Genomic DNA, 24518 nt, shown 5'->3' with positions numbered 1-24518 from the left:
ATAACTTTCGCAGCGCGAATAAATGTTAAAAGTCCAGCAAACCAGTTCCTGGAGAGCGAATCCTTCGTTCGTAGTATCGCCTGTGCCCCGCGTGAGTCAAGCTCCCCTTCGCACGCCGTTTAACACACGGATTACTCACCTAATCGCGACAACGGTGATCTTTATCACCTAGGCCGCGTAGGCCCAATCAATTCGATGCGCCTAAAAACGCGCGTGTGAGTATTTTCAGGCTGACGCGCGTGCAGAGCTCGATGATCCGCGAACTGCGTGCCAGAATCGTAGAATTCGTGTCGTGCACAGTGTTCTTCGGAAGGATGCGCTGGCCATCCAGCAATCACGCACGATAACGTAACGGTTCACGATGGGAATGTCAAGTTCCCTGAAAGTCGCATGAATTTCATTCGTCGGGATTTAATAAGGTCTTTAAATAAATACAGAGATTTATTTCGTGTTTAATTGCTTCGCTTATATTTAATATTGTTTGTACTCTATTTATTTCTCGCTCTTTTCATTCCCGATATATTATATTATATATTTAACGATATTTAATATAATAACGTGAAAGAGAGAGAGAGAGAGAGATGAGATTAATATAAGCGCTGATACAAATGCATAGGTTTTAGTCTCGTAAAATAAAATATAAAGGTCTTTAAGTTCTCTCTATGTACATGTCTTCGATGATAAAATAATGCACAACAGTATACTATAATAATAATAATATATAAACACATTAAAAATATTATTAAAAATATTATATAAATAATAAAATAATAAAATTGTAAATAGCGCGTCGTAATAATAAATTGTGATAATAAATAGCGCGTTAGGAGATACTTGGTTACCACTCGATCACTCCAGGAATATACTTATCGATCAATTTTTCGTAATAAGGCCACAGTTTTTCGATGTCGGGAACGACGTCACTCTTAGTATAGAGATCGAATTTGCTGCAGAAAATTAAAATTAGATTAATATAATATAGATAGAAAAATATATATATATTTTTTATAATTACTCAGCAATTTGAAATAACGATAAAATGATACAAACATGTAATAAAACAAGACTCACTTAAATTCCACGACCCACTTCAACATGTCCATGTCTTCTGGGGTGCAGAAATACATATAATCGCCGCCGGCGTGCCAGGGATAAAACGAATGATATCGTACCATAGCCAAAGCTTCTTTCGGTAATTTACTTTTATTGTGTACAAGCATCTGGTACAGGTACTCGTCGTGGCCCCACGACATCATCAGATTCGTAATTCCGCACTCGGGCTTGTACATACCATATTTCGTGCTGCAACAAGGATACAGCGCGACGTTACTCAATATTCATGAACTTGATTTAATTTTCATACGTGCATTCAGTCTGCCCCAAGTTTTTTCCCTGCATTTTTTCATTAGTAATAATCTACAAGCGCTACGAATTATCTCCTCCCCCTGTGAATGGCGCGGTTTACTCGTTAAAGCGCTCGTAAAACTGAGCATAAAAATGAAGACGTACTTGTAGCGCGAGTCCTTGCCGTCAGGATTGTTGTCGAAGCTCGTCTGCCTGTAGACGATGGAATCACCCCAAGCGCAACCCACAGGAAACGTGTCGCCGACTACCGCCCATTGGGGTTCTCCGTAAAACGCCATCACCTGCAATCCACGATCAGTCTGGTCATCCCATCGTGCGTCAAGATGTCAAGAAGAAGATTTTACTCGGATTCAGCTGCAGTTCGGCAGATCCGCCTCAGCTCGCGGGATTACCTTGCCCAAGTCGTGGATTAAGCCGGTGAGATGGAACCAGTCGAGGTCCGGATGTGCCTGCCTGATGGACTCCGCGGTCTGAAACGCGTGAATGATGTTGGGCAAGTTGGTGTCCGGATCGCTCTCATCCACGAGATCATTGAGTTTCAACAGGGCATCCTTCACCGTCATCTTGAACTTGTTGAACTGAAGCCAATCTCGCATGCGCGCTGCAAGAAGTAGCGAGTCTGCTGTATGTATACTGACACGAGACAGAATTTGACAAGAACGTTACTTTTCTTTTCTTCTTACTTACATTTCACAAATTCGACGGTTTGATTGGTATGCATTTCCTCGTACGTTCTGCGAACACGTTCCTTGATGGAATCCTCGGGATTTATCTCATAGTTGCGAAACGCGTTCTTCAATTTTCCGGCGTAGACCGGTTCCGGCCGGAGCTGTTCCGATGGGTCCAGCAGGGTGGCATGATCAAGGATTTGTTCCTGAAGGGGAAGCAATTATAATTTATAGTTTTGTATTTATATATAAGATTCATAATTAATCGTTTTTTAGAAAATGCTTATATATATTTCATAATTAATTCTACTTTATCTCCTTATACATAACATTTTTATATTTTAATAAGCTTAATAATTTAGTTGAAAATAATAATCACATTAGATGTCACTGGATTATAATGTCGAATTGACATTGTCGGCGAATATTGTGCAACAATTTTATCATATCGTTTTTTAGTACTCTTGACCTGAAATGGTATAATGAAGCATACACAATGAAACAATTTTATCATATCATTTTTGAGTAATCGTGACCCGAAATAGTATGATGAAGCATATACGCAAACACACACAGACAAAAGACGTTTAAATCTGACCAAACACCTTCACATGATACACTTTGAATAATGCCAGCAGTATTTGAAAAAGCAAAAAAGATTTAGAATAATGTTTTGAAAACAAATCTCCATATCAGCTACAAAAATATCGAATAAAAAGTAGAAGTTTCCATTTAAGATTTTAAAATCGACCTCGAGTTCTCCTTCATAACTGCGCTCAAGATCAAAGGTATGGAATTAACGTAATAATTTAAGCAAACTAGAAGTAAAAGTTCGTTACTAAATGAATTTATTTATTTAATTGCGATGAACAATAATCCTCGAAATATTTAGTAAAATCTTTCAGGTGTTAATATTGCGTTACTAATCAAATTTAACTGTTGCACTATAATTGATATTCCAAAATAAATTTGAAAACGTAATCGGATTACTTACTGTCGCGGCAGTCATTTCGTAGTTCTTCATTCTTCTGGTTACTGATGGAGATGCAATTGACGACTGTCTTATCCTGCGTACCGTCGACTTAACTTATAATGTCCAAGGCAATTCACCCTTGATCCCTCGACATCGAATGGTAGTCACACGTACGAATAACAAATCATCACTGTTATCTCACAAATCCCCACCTTCTCTCACAGACTATTACAAATACGTTGTCAGACGTAAATGTTGCTTAATAAATTATCACGAATTTTCATCAAAAAATTCGATCTTTTATACACTAGTAACGCGTTACATCGATACTTTTTTGTACAAACCCTACTTGTACATACCCTACTGCCACGGTAGATTACATTCTGATATTTAACGTAATCAGAGATTTTGAAAGAATAGCAAAGATTTTTGCAATACTGCTTACGTAGCTCTTGACGCAAGAATGATCAACCCAAATCAAGACTGATAACAAGTTTGTCTCCTCTAATACTGCAATAGAGACCAATATTACAAGAAGCAGGAGAAATCCTTCAAAACATGTTTTCAAATCAATCAGCACGAAATATTGAAAATATTGAAAATTATTAATGTGCGGAGAAATTATTAATAACTGTTGAAAATTATTAATAATTTTCTATAAATTTATGTAATAAAATATTAATAATGTGTAAATGGCAAAATAGAGAAAAATCTCCTTTTAATAGAATAGTAATCATATAATATAATATTTTAATATTAGTCATATAAATGTCGTATAAAAACAAAAATATGGCAATTACCGCGATAATGCAGAAATTAGACTGGAATCGACTGGAATAGGCTGATATCATTTATGGTCAGTCATGAATGATACTCTTTATGGTACGAAAGAAATTGCGACGCGCCTCTATGAGTGCTTTGAAAAAAATTTACGACTGGTATTTCGGCGATTCGATTTCAATGAAGGGCTTGTTTATTCTTGTTATATGCGCACGTGAGGAACGACGAATCATGTGAAACAATAATGAAACGATACTATGTTCTAAAGGAAAAATAAGAACATTGTGCACAAGTAGAAAAACAAATAAGACGATCATCCAATTCTTGAAATCTCGAGGAGAATCGATCAATCGCGCAGTTTCTGCTAAAAACAACATCGTCAACTATAATAGAAACAAATAGAGATACGTTAGACACCAATAATAGCACTTCTAAAAATAAACCTCTAAAGTGTCCACCCATATGTTTACAATTTATAACGGAATTTATATAGCATTGATGACTCATTTAATCAGATCGGCTGACACTCGACGCAACCGGCATGTGAACAATGTCAAATGTATAATACAATTGACGCCGTTCCGCGGGTTTATGGGTTGGCGTGGCACGTCTTCGAGTTCTCCGTGAATTCGCTTTTGGTTGTTCACCGCTAACACGTCCGAGTGACACGATGAAAGAGAAATACTACTTATTTGCATTCTAGTTCCGACGATAACAACAATATTTGCAGCGTGGAAATGTCTGAGTCGATGATATTGCATAATCACAACCGGCGTCTGCATTCTCCCGAATGTTTTACACTCACGTTTTTACAAAGTTTCCGATAATTTTTAATCTTCACTGTAATTTCAATATCTTTTCACGCGCGATATCAGCTTCTGAAAAATAGAAATTAAGAAAACTTTTCAATACACGGAAATATAAGTTGCTGAGGAAAAGTTCATAAATGGAAAGTTCCAGTGGAAAACCTTGGAGCACAGATAAGCGCTTATTAGAAAATGCTACACAGCATGTCCCAGACCTATGATATGCGATGTCTTTTGATAGCGCGCGAAATTCTGACAAGCTGATGTCTGGGACATCCTGCACAAGACAATCATCATCGGAAAAAATGCTCATTCATGATTTTAGTAAATCAGTACTTCAACCCACGTACGTATTAATAAGTATGTAAACGTATACTTACGTATTAGAGCCACAAGAGATAAATTACGAGCGATACGTCAAGTGGAAATTGAAAAGTATTTTTCTCGATTTATCTTATGACAAAAATAGTATTAAAATGCCATCACAATATACACACGATTATGATATATATAATATATGTAATATGTATATACAACATAACTTAATTTAAATTAATTAGAGTCAAGCAGGGGAGCGTCATCAGGGCGAACTCGAGTCCGAGTAACTCGTGTTGCTGCCCCGCCGCCGCGAATTGTGTCGGTGTCTGTGTGAGGGGCTGCGCGAGCGGGATCTGTGCCGCGAGGACGATTTCTTCATCTTCTTGGACCGGTGCAGGCGGGAGGAGCTCGAACTGTCGTAACTGCTGAAATCATAGAATTTTATATAAGTTTAAATAAAATATTGATAAAAATAATAAATGGCAAAATAGAGAAAAATCTCCTTTTAATTGGATGTTAGTCATACAAATGTACATTTTATACAACGTTGTACATACAAGTAACCACGCAACCACAATCGCGACCAAGCAAGATCAACTTTACGTACCTTCGATGTGACGTTTTCTTTTTCTTGTGCTTTTTGTGGAGCTTGTGCCTGTCGGTGCGACTTCCACTTCGACTTCTGGAACGCGGCCGCGATCTCTTGCCGCTCAGATCTGCACTCTTCAGCCGGTCCATCAGCGAATTACCGGTGGACCTCGTATCCTGCGACGATCGGTCTCGATTGTTCTCGAGGGACGGCGATGGCACGGAATGCACCTCGTCGGAATCATCCTTCCGGCTGCTCTGACTCGCGGAGGTGGAACCGGCCTTCACCGTCGGCGTTTGAATGTTACTGAGGAAGATCGCGGCCTTCTTCTTCCTCTCGAGCTGCAACTGTCTCTCTCTGGAGAGCAACTTGTCGCGTGCAGCTATCAGTTTGTCCTTGATCCTATCTTCCTGAGCGTGCTTCTGCCTAATTTCCTTCTGGCAGTCCTCGAGGATGTCGTCCGTCAGGTCCACCAGCTCCTTGTCGTCGCTCTTCAGTTTCCTCTCGGGTTTCAACGGGTCCTTGTCCACAACGGCGAGCGAAGGATTCGTCGCATCGGCGACTCCGTCCTGCGGCGAGCCGGGCTTGGAGCTCGCGTCTTTCTTCTCGTTCTCCGTCACCTCCTCGTCGCTCTCCTCCAAAGGTAACGCGTTACGTTTCTCGATCACCACGCTCTCCCCGTCCTTCGGCTTCTTGATGGAGAACGACACGGTGGTGATCTGTTTCGCGGAGCCGGCGCACTGTTTCGCCTTCGTCTCGCCGCCGTTCTTCTTCTTCGCCTGTATCATCTTCACCCGCTTTTGTACCTCCTCCATCCGCTGCTGCTTCTTCTGCAGCTCCTCGAGCTTCTTCTGCTTCTCCTCCTGCGGCTCCTGTTTCTGCAGCAGCTCCTCCTCCGTCAGCACCTTGGGATTTATCGCGCCCTCGTACATCGTCAGCTTGTGCGCGTAATAACCGTGATATTGATGCGACAGTTCGAGAAAGTTGAATCTGGGGTCGCCCTTGTTCTTGACGATTGTCTCGAAGTCGCGACCGTTCTTCGCTACGTAGCTCGCCATCTTGTCGATGATGATTTGTACGTCCGCTGGCGGTACGATGAACGACGGTCTGCTGAGTGGCTTCTGCGTTGACACGCCGTAGGGTACCAACGGCGACGGTACCTCTTTGGGTGACGCGGTTTGCGTCGCGACAACATCGTTCGGCATGGCTGGCACGGCGAGTTGCGAGGCCGGCTGCATCTGTCCATTCGGCCCGTATATGACTGGACCGTGAGAGTACTGCATGGGCGTAGGGTAAGTATAATTCTAGAAAGAAAAAGTATAATAACGATAAATACGTTTTACAGGATTAAATAGCTCAGCTCAGTCGCCTCAATTTTGTTTCTGCATTGTACTAAAAATTGTAATTGGTCAGATTTGTACCTGTGGTGGCATCGGATGATAATATCCAGCCGACGGTGGCACTGGTGGTACTGCTGGATCCAACGGTGGTACCTTGGACGGTGGTGGCTTCCCCGTGATCTTGTTCACGAGCATGGAATACGCGCAATCTGCCGATGGCTTGTATTGTATGCTCGGTATGCTGGGCGCCTATAATTGGAAAGAACCAATTTTATAGTATGGTTCTGCATCTGGTTTATCTTAAGTTTTTTTATCTGCCTACATACAATATTTATTGAGAAGAATAATATAAAAATGGATATGCTGTGATAGTATTCTTTAATATTACATGTTCATATCTAGAAAAATATTTAATATCAGAATTAAAAATAATTTGTAAAAAATAATGAGCTATATAGATGTAAGATTTCGAGTTTAAATATTCTTCAGACACACATAAAGTTATGATATTAAAGTTTTTTTTAATAATAATTATATATTTAAAAACCTCCTGATTGCATGTAATTGGATTCCGTTCGCTTCAGTATTTCTTTGTCAATAACGAATTAATAAGACATAATTCTTATAAAATGACAAAATTATAAATACTGTTATACGTGCTTGCTGCATTTTTGGGACGCATTGTAATGGTTGCGTACGCGCGCGCGCGCGGAAAGAAACGATCAATGTTCGAAATGGTACAGCGAACGGATAAATAAAAAAAAGTGTACATGGGAATAGGTCCAACGCATACCAGAATCAGTCCTGGAAGCAGAAATATTTAACACATAAATTAGTGTTGTGGAGTACTATTAACATTTTTCATCCTGTCTGGTTGCGTGTATGAGCGCCACTCTAAAAGCAATTCAGCAGTCCAGCAAGTATCTTCCAGATTTCGAACTACTCGGAACGCAAAACTCTTCCGAGAGCGCAGGGGAGACCGCTTATGCATTTTTAAAAGATTAATGTACTGGGTGCAAATGAAATGCTGCGTGTTGCTCGTAAAAAGGTGAAACGTACCGCTTCGATCTTGGTAAACGACGACGCGAGACTCGGGTGCAGGTACGGTTCATCGTCTTGGTCTGACTCTTCCTCGGGTTCCGCTACAGGGAAAGAAAAAGAAATCGCAATGAGAATCTCGTGCATTTAAGAATCATCAAACTTATATGCCACATATTCAGTTACCGATTAATATATTAACAAAAATTCATGGCAATACTTACGGCAAGAAAAACTAAGCAGAATCAAAGTAGGTGTGGGTAATCAAATCCTGCTTTATGTCGCTTCAATTACTTCAACTCAACAATATCAACTTCAATGTAATTACTATGAGACACCGTTTCTTTTCTTTTTTTTATAAAGAACAATATGCTTACCGGTTTCTTCTTTCTCAGGTTGCTTTTCAGGTATATATTTCCCGTTCTTGATAGCGTCAAGCATATGTTTGTAATACCGATGAAGTGGCTCATCTATCGATAGGAATGCAAATTGCGGATTGTTTGCCTGTTTCGTCTTTATCAAGATCTCCAATTGCGTTCCGTGTTGACTTATAAACAGCGCCGTTTTCGTTATAATGGCATTCAATTTCTGCGTCTCTGGCTAAAGAACAGACGAAACAAGTACACATCGTTGAGACTGTCGTATTTGCTTGTTGTACTTGATCTAGTCGAGAAACAGATGAATTATTAACAACCAATGCGTAAATAAATCTTACCAGAATCATTCCATCGGGAATTTCCAACTCAGGAGGCGGCACGAACGTTTGGTCTTCCTCTTGCGAGCCCTCCGATTGTTTCGGGCTTTGCGAATCTTCACCCGAAGCCTTGTGGCCGTTCTCGTCCTCATTATAAGTAAATCCTACTTGATTGTACGAATCAGAGTCTAGCGCCTGGTGTAGCCTCTTTATTTCCTCCTCTGCAAACAGATACAGTTTCTTCTTCATTAAATTGTCCTCTACGATTTGTAAAATATAAGGAAAGAGAATGCGTTACCATGATACATGGATTCTTCCACATCGTTGTTGTAGAGAGACCGATAGCGTTCCACGTCAAAGAGTTCCTCTACTTTCAGTTCCTCCTTGGTAAGTATCGTCCGGTGATCGAAACCACCCGGTGGTGGCTCGTGTATCCGTAAGTCGGCCAGTGCTCCTCGTCCATCGTATCTATACACATACAATACATTTGTTAGAGAAGGAAGATGACATCGTTTCAGGTTGATGTGTCAGGTTGTCCACGGCATCTGGAAATTTTAAATCAAGGTGTAAATCCCACCAAAGCGATTTTTCTGAAATAGAACAGAATAGTAGATACATCTATCTCCGCTGATACTTTGTCTCTTAGGATGTGTTAATGTGTCATGATAGTAACATGGATATATTTTGTGACGTATCGAGTATTTTTCGGGTAATGCAATAGAGTGTCTCATGCTGTTTCTAATGATTCTTATTTATCTCTAAGCCTCTCTGATGTACGTTTACCATCTCTGTTCAAAATCTGTGTGATAAAACTTGGAAGTGATCCAGCATGTTGTCATTGTAGAAATGAAATTTGTGTATTTGTGTGTGTCATGGCATCAAGAAATTTGTACCGTAAACTCGTGAACATGTAAGAATGTCCTATGCGCTTCCTGAGGCAAAGTTTTTCCCGAGTCTAATGTGCTAATACATACCATGCTGAGCGGTCGTATTAATACCTACAACCGTCAGCTGCCATTTGTCTCTCTACGCCGTGTCTCACCTTGCTGCTGCACAGACGGCCTGCCATAAGCGCCGCGTCTCACGAGACCACCTGATTCTACGCCCGTGTAGAGCGCATAATCGCGCTGCCACACTGCGCGTTCACAGCCGAGAGAACACCTGCGGAAGCCTTAAACAGTCTCCAGTTTGCTTATCCAGAGATTAACGATGAGTGGGACCCCGCTGGCATTTAAATGCAATATCTGGCACGTGTCGATTTTGGTTTTATATATATAATTTTTGTTTTTTTTTGGAATTTTGATTTTTCAATTTTTTTTGTTTAGTCTGAGTCGATCATTGATTTTTCGTCGGGGAAACGTAACATTATGTACGGTGCGTAGTCTTATGCATGAGAACAAATATCCTAGATGAGAAATTGGTCTAGGTTAGAGAAACGGACCTGTCTATCTTCAATGTGCTATCGCCCATCCATGGTATCAAATGCTTTCCCTGATCAATCATTTTCGCCTTGTCATCATCGCGAAATAATTTGCAGCTGTATCCGAACACCAACAGCTCCTGCGGTTCCTCGTCGCTATTCTTTTTACGCAGAATGCCCGAGTCTACCATCCACCGCTGGCTTTTCGACGACGCCATTTTTCGACGACCGTGCTCGAACACGACGGGAACGCGGGGACGCACGTTACTAAAAGACGCCGGCGACGGCGTTGCACCATCAAGCAATCTTTTTATATACGTCGCTGCGCATGCGCGCACGTCTTACCTCCTCGCAACGTATAATGCGAGGTGCAGAGACCTATCAGCGAATTCATCTGTAACCGAGTGGTGATATGCAGCACGATCGACCAATCGCACCTAACGTGCGAATGCAATTGCCAAATAGTTATCTTTGCATGAACTTATGATTGGACGCCTCCTCTGCGCGTGCGTCGCATGCAGTTCCATTTCGCACGTGAGACTCGCATCTTCAATCTTCATCTATATGGCGTGCTCTTTCCCTGTAACCAAACGTTATTTGCGAATCTATCGAACAAAACTGTGACAAAATAAATCAATGCGATCACTGCAATCAATTATCGACATTAAAAATATCGATAATACTATGAAATATGAATAAATTCTGAAAAAATTAGAAATCGCGTCGGCTCGGGAATCGAACGACCCGCCGCGCGTCGCAGACGCGCGGCGCGCCGGGGCGCCACGATCGATGCTGAGTTGCCGATGATCGCGCGCTTATTTATCGCACAGCTTTTCGATCCGGGCGACTTTTATTCGCGATAACGGCGTATTAGGCGCCAGCGGAGTATTTCACTGGCCGGCGGTCGCGTCCGCGCGCGATCACCCGCGCGGAGCCCCGCGTACCGTCCCTCAGTACGTTATGGAATGCGCGACGGGTAGCTACCGTGTTACGCGGCTCCGCACGATGTCCGGCCGAAAATGCACGCTAACAGTACGGAAACTCGTGCGCTGTGGCCGCGGGCTTGACGTCTCGCCACCCGACATCGGACACGGTGCGCACTCCGGCCGTTGGCCCTCCACGCCGTACGCCGCTCGCACGCGCTCCCGTATTTTTCGCCGTACTCGGTAGCACATCGTATACGTGGCAACAGAGCGTGGCTGCCGTGCGAGCGCTGTGTGCTCTGTCACTTCCTAGTCAAGAGGAATCCCGTCGGCGGTAACGAGCAACGGTCGCGCGCGTCGCATCCGCGCCGTATCCCACGTCCTGTGCGCGCACGGGGGACGTCGCCGGGACGCCGACCTCGCTACGCCGTGGACTCGCTCGGTCGGAACCCCCCTCGGGGCCCGGGGCACGTCGCCCGCCGACAACGCTCTTGCGCTCTCGCCACGATCGCGTGCACGATCAGCGTCCGCTGTCCCCCAGTTGTCCGGGACTCGCGTCTTCTACATCGTTCGGTCCCCCAAGCGGCATCCCGTCCGCCGATTTCGGCAACGATGCGATTCTGAGGGGAGAAACGAGCGCAGCACCGCCGGCAGCGTCGCCCCGAGCCTCATCGGGAGACGTCGCGAGCGCGAACGCAACGTGGACGTGGAAGTGTTTACATCGCCGTAAAAACGTCCGAGGCGGAGGATCAAATTCGCGCGACCCGCGGCGACGATAGCACGGTGGGAATTTGATGCTGTAAGTATCTCTGTTGGCCACTGGGCTTCTGGTGTTACACGCAGAGTCATGGTCCACTCTGCTTGGCTGTGCTGGTAGCACTGAGCGAGTCAGCATTTCTCGCAGAAGTTACGAGCGACTTTTCCAAGTTTGTTGTTAGTAGTACATAGAACAAGACAAGTGGAAAATGGAGAATCTGATTGAAAAAATTGCAAGATGCAAAGTTGTACCACTGCTCAACAGTAGCAGTTGGAGCATACAACGCAAGTCGGTTATAGCAGTTCTGTTTCCACTTAAAGAGGACGCAACTCTTGCGTGTAATCTAAAATTGAATCTATTCTTATAAAAATATCGATATTCATTGTCTTTTTCTGCGACAGGTATTCCCTGATTGACACATCTGCCGAGCGGGATGATGGGCTGACACGAAATGCCAGTGGTTTATCATCATTGTTCGAGTGCTCTTTCCCCTGCGGCGCATTCCACATGAGAGAGATCACCTGACGAGAGTTAATGGTGCATCTGTGCACTGTTGTCATTATCCTCCGGTCGGTACAATGGAGGAGCCAGTCAAGAAGAAGCAGCGCATCGAGAATAGCGAAGACGCGAAGAACGCCCTCGCCGAGATCGAGCAGCTGCAAAGTAGCCTGCTCGCGCGATGTCTGTGCCACATGCCGGAGAGCAGCCTGCGCAAGCCGTTCACCAATATCACGGTGGAGGCGGCCGACGGCAGCATCCGCTCCGCCGTCCTGTCCGAATGGCACATCGATCAGACGCTCGAGTTCTTGAGCGCCCTGCAGTTGCTGTTCGACCTCGCAGTCAAGCAGAACATGCGTGGCGTAATGTGCAGACGAGTGGTGGACGTGTGCGATGCACTGGCGCGAAACGAGCACGGCATCATCGATCAGATCATCGATCTGTCCTACACGTCCAACAAGTTCGTGTCGTTCGCCGCGAGCCGCGTGCTGGCGTCCTTCTTCATCGTCACGCGGGATAACGTGGAGACCGGCTGGCTGGAGAGGCTCACGCAGTCCCTCGTGGCTACGCACTCGCCCAGCCAGATGCTGTTCACGCTGGACGTGATGAAGAGGGTGGTGGAGCACAAAGACTGCAGCATACACCCGCTCGAAGACGCGGATGCGTCCGTACCACCAGCCGGCTGCAACACTTTCGTCATCTCCGACCCCGAGAGCTTCGACAGCACGGCGATCAAGGCGATGTGCGTGAAGGCGCTCGAGTCCAAGTGGATCATTCTGGTGTCCAAGTTCGACACGATCCTGAGCGCGTACACGCCGCAACACGAGTCCGTGGTCATCACGTTCCTGCATCTATGGGAGACCGTAATCTCAGTCAAGGCGAACCTCTCCGTTATCGACACCAAGCTCTTCTACTCGCAACTGGACAATCTCGTTGCTGTGTTGCTGAACACCAGCCTGCCAGGCGTGATATGGCGCCACCTGCTCGGCCTTTTTAACGAAGTGCTGTGCTACGGTAGTACCTTAGCGTTGCAGGACGTCCTGCCAGAGGAGCCGTGTTCCCTAGCGCATAGAATTGTACGCGCTGTCAAGGACGGGCGTTTACTGGACTCGCTGCCGTATCGTCACGGTTCCGGCCGATTCGGCGGCGGCACCGGCGAGGGCGATCGGCCGCTCTTGCAGAAGATGGTACTACTGGTGCTGAAGAGCGTCGCCGTGACTGTACGTGAGACGCGTAGCGACTCGAGCGATTCGTCCTTGGGCTCCGAAGCGGAAGATCTCGACCAGGACATGGCGGTGATCGAGAGGGGCATACACGAAGTGTTGCGCCAGCTGGACCAGTGCGTGAAGACGCTGATGCCCTTCCATCCGGAGATGCCGTTGTCGCAGTGGGTCGTGCAAATGTTTCACGATCAGGATGATTTCCTCATCGAGGGTATGGTGTGTTGCTTGGACGTTGCGGTGGGTCTCTTTTACCGCGGACCGCCGCAGAACGATCTCGGCCACATGCTCAGCCCGACGTTGACCTTCGTGCAGTTCATCCATGCGGTATCACATGATCCGGACGTACTGTTGGATCTGTTGGTCAGCAACGAGACCTGCTTCTTGCTGTACCTGTTGCGATTTCTCAAGTATATCAGGCGTAACTGGCACGAGTTCGTCGCGTGTTGCGGTCGCGAGCTGGACGACACGATGACGATACTGATTAGACTACGACTGGCCATCGATCGGCTGGTGTCGAAGGCCCTGTTCCCGTACAATATCAATCCGGTTCTCCGTCTGCTCGAGAAATGCGAGTCCTTCTACGAAGGTAACGTGGAAAACGGTAATAGCGTGTCCGTCGTGTAAGATAGAAGAGATGCGCTCGGTGATGGTCAGGTTCACCCAACCAGATCACTCGAACGTGTACAAAGCCGTATGAACCGAGACGCTCTCTCCATACATTAGCTAGGGATCTTGTCGTCTGTAAAATATCGTAAAATTATAGCTGTACAGATTGCCGCATCGCGTCCCTTAATGAAACAACAAAAAAGCGACTGAACTAACTCGGCCCGTTCAGCTCCTGCCAGAGAGATTTGGGGGGAACGAGCATGTTTCTAATTTATTAGGTTTTAGCGAAATTTTTCAGCGCGTGTTCTCGTCAGTTTATGAATCAACAGTGCTAGGTGACGCAATTATATGATTTAATCGGATTAGTAGTACAAAGAGAAGAATAGCAGAATTTTGCCTTAGTTGAAAGAACCGAAGATGCATTCGTGTGGTGCTATCGAGATACGCATCTCCCTGCCAAAGCACCATCGAGAGAACGCACCTTGATGTATACCACTAGGATAGTATTTATGTGTATACTTCGAGCTACAATTTTGTACAATTTTGCCAGTCAAATAGGATATTATCTCACTGTAAATGTAACTTCATCGTACTTCGACGATACCTACGAAATACATGTACATATCCCGTAAAACACTTCCGGAACCAGTCCTGTAATACACAATCAAACGTGGCTAGATAAAATTTTATCTGTTCAACAAATTTCTGAAGAAATCTGGAAACAGGATATTTTCTTGTGGATCAACAGTGCATAAATGATAACAAACTGTCGTATTGTAACGCATAAATTGTGACGAATAGGAAAAGCGTAACGCATACATAGTCGCAAACATCGACGTAACAAGAATACTCTTCGTTAACGTTTTGGTACCGTTATAGGTGAGAAATTCATTTCTTTTTTTACATTAACAACGCTTCTTTCAAATGGATAAGGATTATCCGCGTTTCAACATTTTGAGAGTTTTGTGTGTGTGTGCGCGCATGTATGTGCATGTGTGACAAAACGTATTGTAAATAGTAAGAATAACAACGATTAACGCACGCGCGGCGTAAGATTCACATAAGATTCTGTAAGTACACATGTAATACACTAAAATTCTCATATTTTTACTTTTATAATTGTGGTGTCGTTTAATTCAATCTCCCCCTGAGTGAGTGTGTGACTTCATTCGGGAATTGCGACATCGTTTACCCCGATAGCAACTAAACGGAGTTCCATACTTTGCGGGAAGATTGCTGCGAAGTATCGACTGCAATCGTGGTAGATCTTTTTTCCAATCAGATATTTATTATCATCTTTCTCAACGCAAGTCAAATACAATTGTCATTACTGAGACTTACGATATTATACATAGCCCGGTAGATTGTCAGTGCGAGTGATCGCGCAAAAAAAGTGTTCACTACATTGATTAGAGCGATGTAACGCGCTTATCTCTCTCACCGGGACAAACTGTCCAGATTTATTTCCCTTTCTTTCCATTTCTTTTTACTTTAGAAGGATCAATAGAATTAAGTCCGTAACGTTAGCCTTCTTGGCGTACTTCTTTTTTTTTAATAAAATTATGCTATTTTCTATTTAGAATTTGCAAATATAGCTCTAATTATTTAAACGTTCGATCGGAGCGCGATCGAGAAATTTTGTATTGAGAAGGGCAGTTTCTAAAAACGCAAAATTTCTAACTAAATATTTATATTTGTGTATTAAATCATTATTTATATATACTTCTGTACTTCGTCAATAAATCACTATTTCACAGCATCATTTTCCCATTTAAAACAGAGAACTTAGTGGTACCGTACTGTTAAGCTTCCTTTCTTCACTTATAGATTAACTCATCGTGTTCTCATTTGTCTCTCGTGATCTTGCTTCCTGTCCTTCAAGTCGGTAAAACTATTATTTTATCGCATATTATACACTGATGTACGAAACTACACGAAAAACTGTACATATCTCTGTAGATAATTTTCAGCGTAACAGCAAAAATCCATCATTTTATTGTAACTGCAGCGAAAGTTAGTTCAACAAGCTTCACTAAATCAACAACAGAATCTAAGTTACGTAGCCCATTGTTAGCATCGATTGTTTCAACAGTGTGGATTATTTATCGCTCTTTCGTTTTCTCCCTTCTGTCTGTTTATTGTGTGACCATTTTTCATTCGCTGCTATGCACGTTCTCGCACTATCAGTATAATAAACCGCTAATCGTCCGTAGCATATAATGAAGCATTCTCTCTTTCTCCTTCTGTACACTTGTTATCTGAATGAAAAATGCTCAATGTTGGTCGCGCGACAGTGGCAGAAGCAGTTGAAGCGATTTCTGTAACGACACATGCGAGAAAATTAAAATATCACGAATATCGTATTAGAAAGACTGACTTTGTTCTATCACAAAACGTCCAGCGAATCGCCCACTTCACTTTGGCAATTTCGGACAGGGACTGTCGGTTTCCCCTATCCGCACGCAGCGGATAATCCGGGAGCAAACTTTCTCGATAGAGAACTCGAAAACATCTTTAATTCATTTACCCTTATCGAAAGGTAGATACGCGATTACTCTTAATTCCGGATTAGAGTAAAAAGTTGTGTAAAAATAAAGAGAACGCAATTTGTACAAAACTTTCCGTCGGAAATTACGCAAAAAGATGTATACATAGACATCGCGTTAATCGCTAGGAAGGAATATAAAGGATACGATGATTTCTGCAAGTGTCGCACATCTTATCTCGTATAACTATGTGTATATCTATATGTATATATATATATTTATATATATATATATGTATACTCTTATTGTTTTGACTATACCTATCGGTGTACACGAGGCTTACTCAACGCTTTATTGCACGCTTACATCGAGTAGCCTCCTCCCTTTTCCATCTCCTTTCGTCGTTTGCTTCTTCTAATAGGAAATCAATGTACAAGCGATTAACTCACTACTGGAAAGGATTTTGGTGTGATGTTTAATAAGACTTTTAATTAAAATAAAGTCGCCCCCTTCGTTCTCCTGTCTAGAAAATGATCTAAAAAATACTTGTTAATGTACAGATGTGTACGTGTGTGTGTTGCGTGTGTATATGTATGTGTCTGTGTAAATGATAAGGATTATCGTTAAACAGCACGCACGCGCACATATATATATCGGGTGTAACGGCGAAAATACAGTCAGGCCATTAACACACGCGATCTCTCTACTAACCAGAAGCCATTATATGCTCTACAGCAAAAGTAGTGACTCTCACTGCTCTTTCTTTTTCTCTCTCTCTCTCTAGCTCGCTTCTCACAGTTGTATCACACGTTCAGCCTGATAATTTAATTCCAATCTGCTGATTGGCCGGACCATTGAAATTCCTGTCACACCGGTATTAAGTAGTCGGATGATACGAGCTAATTAGCGCCGCGTCCACCGGCTCCATGCAGGACGGACAGGTCAGGGAGCGCAGCAGCCAGTCGTCGATGCAGATCGCGTGATAGGTGTGCATGCACGGCAGATAGCGCACTTCCTCGCCCACCAGCAGCTCCATCATGCATATCACGCACTCGCCCTTCTTCGCGCCATCGTACTCGCGCATTGGCAAATGCTGTATCAGTCCTATGCGCTTGGCGATTCTAACTTGTTGCTCCTCTTCGCTCAAGCAAGCCGAGCCACCACTCTGCATCAGGTTCACCCCGATCGCACGGCCGATGTTCAGGTTGCTGGACTGCAGGTGACGCTCCCGAGTAGCGATCGATGGGTAATAAGACGCTTGCTGTAAAACGGTGATAAAAGTCAGTACTAGATTTTTCCAGTTTGCAGTGTGCACGTGTATGCACATGTATCCACGTACATGGACATGTACGAGTCAGCAAATACGAGAAATCTTAGAAAAAGATTCTAGAAACGAATTTCGCAAATTTTAATTATTTCTGCTCCTTAAATTTAAATGGCAATCATCGGTAAAAGAGAGAAATCAATCACGATAAAACCATTCCGTTGAAATAGCCGAGCAAACGACACTACGCGATGCAATAAAATTAATCGTTCCGAGCTCTACTTTGCTGCACAATCCTCGTGAAACGCAGCAAATGCACACCGCGTACTGGACACACGGGGAAAGGGTAGAATCGCGGGGAGAAGCTGGAGAGACGCAGTTCTAAGATCGTGCACAATGCAGAAGAAGAGCGACACGATTTCCCGAGCGATAAGATTACGCGCGCGAGAGCGATGTATAATGAGATATAAATTACGTTGTAGGGAATCGGTGGCCCGAGGCCTTCCTGTGAGGACCCGGTGGACACGTTGTGGTCGAGATTGTTGCTCAGCAGAGTGGTATTGTCCTGTTGATTGCCGCTGGCGCGTTTCAAGCAGTTGCCCATGTTCGTGGATTGACGAGCTGGTTGTCAGCTTTCTAATTGCCCTCCGTCGTCGCGTCGCATTCAGATCCCTGCTCCTCGCGGTGCCCTTCGCTCTCCCCGCGCGTGTAATTACAGCAGCAGCACTCCGCGCGACGGCAACAACAGTGGCGACGACGGCAGCGATGCAACGACGACGCACGACGCCCGTTGTCTCTCTGCGGCGCTTCTTGCCATCCTACCTCTCGCGTCGTCCGTTCGCGTAGCCTGCCCTCAGCAGCAACACTCGGTATCCGTCGACGAGACCAATGCGTGCGACACGCCGCGCCAACGCTCGATGCCGAAAGTACGAGTGTCGCGCAATTGCCACTCGACGCAGTCGTCAGTCCGTCACACACTCTTCGCGCTCCGGCCAGGCACCGATCGAGTCGCTAGTCACCACCAGCTGAGCGTCGCCATAATGCGCACGAGCCGAGCGAAACGATGCGCATAATGGCGGTCGATTTTGATGTAACAGTGCTCCGAAATAAAATAAAGATCTACTTACGTAACGGTAGATTGAAATGTAAGATTATTTCATAATTGCGAACTTGGAAAGTTTGTGGTTAAATTACACTACGTGTGAATGTAACTTATGACTTTGAGAAGTAACATATAAAAATATATTTTGTTTGATTTATCACAAGAATTAAATTGTTGCTCGAAATTTTTCGCCGTCGTTGGTCTATATAATTTCAGGCCCGAAAATTGAATTTTGTAACAGGAGAACATGAGTTGGTAAGAGCTGGCAAATTCCAAGAGGCCAAGAGCCAAGAGAACAAATTTCAAGAATTTCGATTCAAGGAATTGCTTCAATTCCAAGAATTGCTCTGGTCGAAGATAATAGTTTGATGTCAAGTACAAAACTTGAATTTTGTAACAGGAGAACATAAGTTAGTAAGAGGTGGCACGAGATAAATTGCAACAGTTGCAATTTCAGGAATTGCTCTGATTCGAATCTAAAAATTTATCTACCAGAGAATTCATGAAAGTGTAGCTACACGTGAAGGTTAGTTCCAAGAATCTCCGCTACGAGCCTCCACTGTCGTTGATCTGTAGCGAGCGTATTATTTATTTGATTATTATGCTACATTTAAGGCAGTTTTAACGCACGAGGAACTATTACAACATTTCGGTTTAGGTGAAAATATATAAAGATGCTGACTTTATTTAATACAGACTAGAACTGATTACTTAATGCACGTGTGACTTAAAGCGCGAGCAATTAGCTTCTTCTTGTTCTCTGATTCCTTCCAAGGCTCTCCATCTCGGTATTCGTGCTGCCCTCTCATTGGTCGGGCTAGTTCTGCCTTGTACTCCTTAGATGCCGCCACAGATCAAAACTTGAGGCAGTAGTACGACTTAAATATTGGGTCAGACGGGACAATAATTTTCTAGACACGAAATTTTATTTTTGAATAGTACAATTTAAAAAATCATATAAGCCTTCTATTTCGAAGTTTATTTGTATTGCACTTTATCCATCCCCTCGGGGTTAAAGGCGCTTTTCGAGGGAGCGTTCCCCAACCCTGTACATTTTCGAAGTTTATTTGTATAATTAGACAAATCCAGAGGCTGCTGCTGTTGGGACATCATATGCTGCAAACTAGGTTGTTGTTGATGTTGAGGTTGATTAGGACCCAATGGACCGCCGACTCCTCCACCATGTTGACCAGGTTGTTGCTGGTGGACAAGTGCCTTTTTATTAAAAAGAATATATAATAATGAATTAAATCTCACCATTATATACTAAAAAATAATATTTCATACTTATTCATTTTAATGCATTAAAATATTTAAAAGATTATTTTATCAGAAAGAAAATTCGCTTACCCGTTGCTTGATAAAGGCGGCCATCAACGGCGGATTACTCTTGAGTATTTGAAGTATTTGATTCTGCTGTTCGGCCGACGCTGGGCTCTTGAGGGTCTGCATCAGCTGCTGTAAAGCGTGCTTGTTCATGCCCGCCTGCAGGCCGACCTGACCGATCGGCCCGATGACGCCCTGTTGCCGCGGGATTTGTGCGCTCATGCCCATTCCTGGTTGAGCTTGATGCCGCTGTTGCTGTTGCATCAGTCCGTAGATCCTTCTTCTTCTTCGTAGTATTTAATGACACCCGATCCCTTGCAGGTCGATATGGCCAATTGCGAAAATAAATTAAAAACAAAATACGAAATACGGAATAACTAGTTGAGAAAAAAACTCGGGACAATCGTTGTACACCTGGGCATCTATCACGTAACTTTTCCCCTAGGATGGAAAATGAAAAATGAAAATTTCGCGTGAACTTTTACGTTATGATTTGCTGCTGAGATGAAGAAATTTTCATTTTTCATTTTCCATCCTAGGGGAAAAGTTACGTGATAGATGCCCTGACTGTCCCCTTCGGAGGTTCCAGTCCGTAGATCCGACTAGCCTCGGCAGACCAGCGCGACGCGGCTCGCGATGCGCGATACGCGACGTGCGATATCCAATGAGCGTACAGCTTTTCCATAAAAACTGTACGCTCATTGGATATCGCACGTCGCACGTCGCGTCGCGCTGGTGTGCCGTAGAGTCCTAAATATTAGAGAGGCGCGAATGGGCACCCTCTTTCTGATTGGTCGGCCGCCATGTTGAGGCACAATGCCCCGCGTTGTTGATAATCGTGATGTGCAGGAGGATTGTCGCATGCACAGTGCTCCAGCAACCATCTCCCATCCTGTGACATTCGTTCCCCAATCACGAAGCCCTTTAAAAGATATCTCTAATATAAATGTGAGTACTGGAGCAGGCAGTAGCATATATATTGTGCCTCAAGATGGCGGCGTGGCGGCGGAGTGGGGGTACCATTCGCGCCTCTCTAATACTTAGGACTCTAGTGTGCCGTACCGGCCTAAAGCCTTGTGTCCACGACCCAAGTTCTTGGTCAAAGTTCTAGGTCCGAGAAATGTGTAGCCAATCAACATGCAGCTTTTACGTAAAAACTGTAAGTTCATTGGCTACACATTTCTCGGAACTAGAACTTTGACAAAGTTCTTGGATCGTGGACACAGGCCTTTAGGCATTCGGATTACATAACCAAGCAGTCTCCTTATTTCGCGTACGCGCACTACGTTCCGACCACATCGAAGGTGCTGACAGGGAGTCGCGCTACTGTATCTCTAGTCGTGTCGTGTTCGAACCTCAAAAGAGCGATTTCGCGCCTGCGATTCGCTCGGACGGGTGACGTGTACTTCTCGTCGTTGTCATCGTCGCGTAAGAAACTATTGAGGAATATTTTACCGAGCAACCTCAGAATGGACGGTCACCGTGCGTCGCGTTTGCTGTTGATGCTGATCGCGGTCGCGGCGAGTTTCTTGGCGCCGGGCCACGTAGCCGGTTCTGGGGTGCTGCAGATCCGCGGCGTACCGGTCGCGAAGAACTCGCTGTATCGGCCTGACCGTGACTTCGAGTGCCTGGACGGCAGCCGTCTGATACCGTTCACGCGGGTGAACGACGATTACTGTGACTGCGGAGATGGCAGCGACGAACCCGGCACGGCTGCCTGCGCACACGGCTCGTTCTACTGCGAGAACGCCGGTCACAAACCGGCTTACATACCGTCGTCATGGGTGAACGACGGTGTGTGTGACTGCTGCGACACCAGCGATGAATACCTGTCCCCGGCGAACTGCGTGAACAATTGTAACGAGCTTGGCAGGGAGGCACGACTGGAGCAGCAAAAAGCGGAGCAACTGGCGCGTGAAGGTAACAAGTTGCGCCTAGAGTTGTCGACGAGGGGTAAGAGTATCAAGGCTGAACATCATTCGCGTCTGGTGAAGCTGAAGGCCGACTATGAGGAGGCTGAGCTGATAAAGAAGGAGAAGGAGATGCTGAAGAAGTATGCCGAGGAACGTGAGAGCGTAGCATTGGAGAAGTACAAGCCTGTAGAGCCAGAGGTACCGTCGCAGGCCGAAATCACTGACGATGAGCAAGAGGAAGCTGGGGAGGAATCAATACAAAATGAAGTAGTTATAAAGAGCTTCTTTAATACATTGGATTCAGATGCCAGTGGCACAGTGACGATAGCAGAGTTACAGGCTGTAAAGAGGTTTGACAAAGATAGGAACGGAGAGGTATCGGAGGAAGAGGCATTGTACTTCCTTGGTGGCAAGGGAGAAGCCACTCTACAGGAGTTTATAGTGATATATCAGATGAGCATAAAACCTTTCTTTAAAGAGGAAGAAGGTACATGAAATTACAATTAATATATTATTCATATAGTTTATGAATTTTATTATGCATTCTCACTTTTGCTTTTTTGATATGTTCAAAGCAGTAGCAGAAGAAGACGATGCGCATCAGCCTTTAGATGAACCGTTGGATCACGAGAGGGAGGAGGATAATGGAGAAATCAGCGAAGGTGAAGAGGAGGATGTCGCCGAGGACGAGCACCAGAAGGAACCGCTAGAACCGGAGGTCCAATATGACGAGGAGACGCAGGCGCTTGTCGATGAGGCGACCAGTGCCCGCGAGCGTTACCAGGAGGCTGAGAAGGCTGTGAACGAGCTGCAGTCAGAGATCCGGCAGCTGGAGGAGAAGCAGGAGCGCGATTACGGGCCGGACGAGGAGTACGCGTCCCTCGACGGCGAATGCTTCGAGTACACGGACTTGGAGTACATTTACAAGCTGTGTCTGTACGGCAAGGCGACCCAGAAGTCCAAGTCTGGCAGCAGTGAGGTCACCCTGGGCTACTGGTACGACTGGGCAGGACCAACCGGCGCTAAGTATTCCAAGATGAAGTACGATCGCGGCCTGACCTGCTGGAATGGCCCAGCGCGCTCTACGATCGTCACCCTGTCGTGCAGTACGGAGAACAAGCTGACATCAGTGTCGGAGCCGAGTCGCTGCGAGTATGCCATGGAGTTCTCCACACCGGCACTCTGCAATCCCAGTCTATTAGAGACTGCCGATACGCATGACGAATTGTAGATAATCGTCGCTCCGTTAGTAAAATATAAGCGCTCGCTCGCTCGCCCGTTGGCTCGCGCACACACAACGTGGATGTCAAGCACTTACGCTCTTTTTCGCGAGCTGCGGCACGAGGACCGAGCCGCTGAGATCGGATAAACGATCGTCGGATCCTATCTCGAACTATTTCCGATGCAGTCGCGATTGGTAAAGTGTAGCTAGTGAGCGTTACCGTAAAGCATCCAGGGGATGAGGTTTTAGGGGAGAAAGTTCTTAGGCGTTGGCACAGTAATTTAATTTTTAACACACTTTGTATGTTAAAATGAATTGTAATGTTTTAGGTAAGTCAACCGAAACATTCTAATTTATATCACGTGGACAAAATATCTTCAACAGAATTGTGCGTTAGATTAATTAAAATTCAATCATTCAATTATTTTTCTGTACATTTTGTGAATCAGTCGAAATCGACATGTCACTATATAAATATAATTTTGCTAATTATAATTTTTATAATTTTACGGAACTGGAAATTCACGTGAATTTTGCCGTAAAATTGATGTCGTCGTGTACGTTAATACACAAAACGCTCAATTTTGATTAATCTAATACTTAATGAAGCATTTAAATGGAAATCCCTCGAATAATTCCAAAAATAAAAAGATATACAACGAGTGGAAAGAGTTACAAAAATGGTTACATCAATCGCGATTGATTATTCGTCTTTACATCCGAAGAATCCGTCGATCTACTATTGACGATGCGTAGTTCGTTAGTGATAACCGAAGAGTAATCATCCTCAATCTTATTCTGTGACACTGATAGAGAAAGAAAAAAGATCAATGTTACGCGCAGACTCATTGCCAACGTGTTAAAAACGCGTCGCTGTTACATTCCTCGTTTTGTACTTGAAGCGTTTCTACGATGTGATCTAAGGATATGAATTAACGTAATATCACAGCTGATATTTCAGGTCTGAGACGAAACATACTTTATACCGAATAGTAATAATATGTAGCTCGAAACGGAGATATTGTTAAGGAAGAGGGGGAAAAAGAAGAATACGGAGCTATTCCTCCAGGAGTCGTGCAATCAGTCATACGTACAGACCGTGTCCTAATATTCAGCATTTTAAACATTTAAGTCTTGAATATTTTGTAATTTTTTAAGGGTACGCCATGATGGCGCGATGAGATATTGATGTAATAAAGAGAGAAAG

The 24518-nt window shown here is 44.5% G+C and overlaps 6 protein-coding genes across 12 annotated transcripts; 2 read left to right on the top strand and 4 right to left on the bottom strand.

Annotated features, from left to right (window-relative positions):
* Positions 1-444: 444 nt before the first annotated feature.
* On the bottom strand, positions 445-3584 carry LOC105284203 (inositol oxygenase). Of its 3 annotated transcripts, XM_011347546.3 has the most exons (7): positions 3028-3584; positions 2413-2502; positions 2053-2239; positions 1758-1966; positions 1510-1646; positions 1072-1302; positions 809-947 (listed from the first exon to the last, which is right to left on the bottom strand). In XM_011347546.3, the coding sequence occupies exons 1-7, from the start codon at positions 3055-3057 to the stop codon at positions 839-841; spliced, it is 993 nt and encodes a 330-aa protein (XP_011345848.1). In that variant the 5' UTR covers positions 3058-3584; the 3' UTR covers positions 809-838. The 3 variants fall into 3 exon arrangements, with proteins under 3 accessions (XP_019888814.1, XP_011345848.1, XP_011345849.1); XM_020033255.2 differs by lacking the exon at positions 3028-3584 and having other exon boundaries at positions 445-947; positions 2413-2995; XM_011347547.3 differs by lacking the exon at positions 2413-2502 and having other exon boundaries at positions 3028-3578.
* A 1432-nt stretch (positions 3585-5016) lies between these two features.
* LOC105284200 (splicing factor, suppressor of white-apricot homolog) lies at positions 5017-10307 on the bottom strand. Of its 2 annotated transcripts, none has more exons than XM_011347543.3 (8): positions 10013-10307; positions 8870-9039; positions 8593-8792; positions 8255-8477; positions 7899-7981; positions 6921-7088; positions 5518-6803; positions 5017-5332 (listed from the first exon to the last, which is right to left on the bottom strand). In XM_011347543.3, exons 1-8 carry the CDS (start codon positions 10207-10209, stop codon positions 5173-5175), a joined length of 2487 nt encoding a protein of 828 aa, XP_011345845.1. In that variant the 5' UTR covers positions 10210-10307; the 3' UTR covers positions 5017-5172. The 2 variants fall into 2 exon arrangements, with proteins under 2 accessions (XP_011345845.1, XP_011345844.1); XM_011347542.3 differs by having other exon boundaries at positions 5017-5335; positions 10013-10306.
* A 134-nt stretch (positions 10308-10441) lies between these two features.
* LOC105284201 (protein lines) lies at positions 10442-15755 on the top strand. Of its 2 annotated transcripts, none has more exons than XM_011347544.3 (2): positions 10442-11713; positions 12073-15755. In XM_011347544.3, the coding sequence occupies exon 2, from the start codon at positions 12250-12252 to the stop codon at positions 14014-14016; it is 1767 nt and encodes a 588-aa protein (XP_011345846.1). In that variant the 5' UTR covers positions 10442-11713; positions 12073-12249; the 3' UTR covers positions 14017-15755. The 2 variants fall into 2 exon arrangements, with proteins under 2 accessions (XP_011345846.1, XP_026829929.1); XM_026974128.1 differs by lacking the exon at positions 10442-11713 and adding an exon at positions 11748-11972.
* Positions 15581-18795, bottom strand: LOC105284202 (RING finger protein 11). Its single transcript, XM_011347545.3, has 2 exons — positions 18224-18795; positions 15581-17745 (listed from the first exon to the last, which is right to left on the bottom strand). The coding sequence occupies exons 1-2, from the start codon at positions 18350-18352 to the stop codon at positions 17362-17364; spliced, it is 513 nt and encodes a 170-aa protein (XP_011345847.1). The 5' UTR covers positions 18353-18795; the 3' UTR covers positions 15581-17361.
* Positions 18796-19421: 626 nt separating this feature from the next.
* On the bottom strand, positions 19422-20649 carry LOC105284199 (CREB-binding protein). 2 transcript variants are annotated; one of them, XM_011347539.2, is made up of 2 exons: positions 20201-20649; positions 19422-20065 (listed from the first exon to the last, which is right to left on the bottom strand). In XM_011347539.2, the coding sequence occupies exons 1-2, from the start codon at positions 20438-20440 to the stop codon at positions 19829-19831; spliced, it is 477 nt and encodes a 158-aa protein (XP_011345841.1). In that variant the 5' UTR covers positions 20441-20649; the 3' UTR covers positions 19422-19828. The 2 variants fall into 2 exon arrangements, with proteins under 2 accessions (XP_011345841.1, XP_011345842.1); XM_011347540.2 differs by having other exon boundaries at positions 19422-20050.
* Positions 20650-21472: 823 nt separating this feature from the next.
* LOC105284198 (glucosidase 2 subunit beta) lies at positions 21473-24509 on the top strand. Of its 2 annotated transcripts, none has more exons than XM_011347538.3 (2): positions 21473-22576; positions 22668-24509. In XM_011347538.3, the coding sequence occupies exons 1-2, from the start codon at positions 21646-21648 to the stop codon at positions 23318-23320; spliced, it is 1584 nt and encodes a 527-aa protein (XP_011345840.1). In that variant the 5' UTR covers positions 21473-21645; the 3' UTR covers positions 23321-24509. The 2 variants fall into 2 exon arrangements, with proteins under 2 accessions (XP_011345840.1, XP_011345839.1); XM_011347537.3 differs by having other exon boundaries at positions 21474-22576; positions 22665-24509.
* Positions 24510-24518: the final 9 nt, after the last annotated feature.

The sequence above is a fragment of the Ooceraea biroi genome, chromosome 12, assembly GCF_003672135.1.
Source record: "Ooceraea biroi isolate clonal line C1 chromosome 12, Obir_v5.4, whole genome shotgun sequence".
Lineage (NCBI taxonomy): Eukaryota > Metazoa > Arthropoda > Insecta > Hymenoptera > Formicidae > Ooceraea > Ooceraea biroi.
The sequence above is the reverse complement of the archived record's forward strand: the minus strand, read 5'-3'. Positions and strand labels throughout refer to the sequence as shown.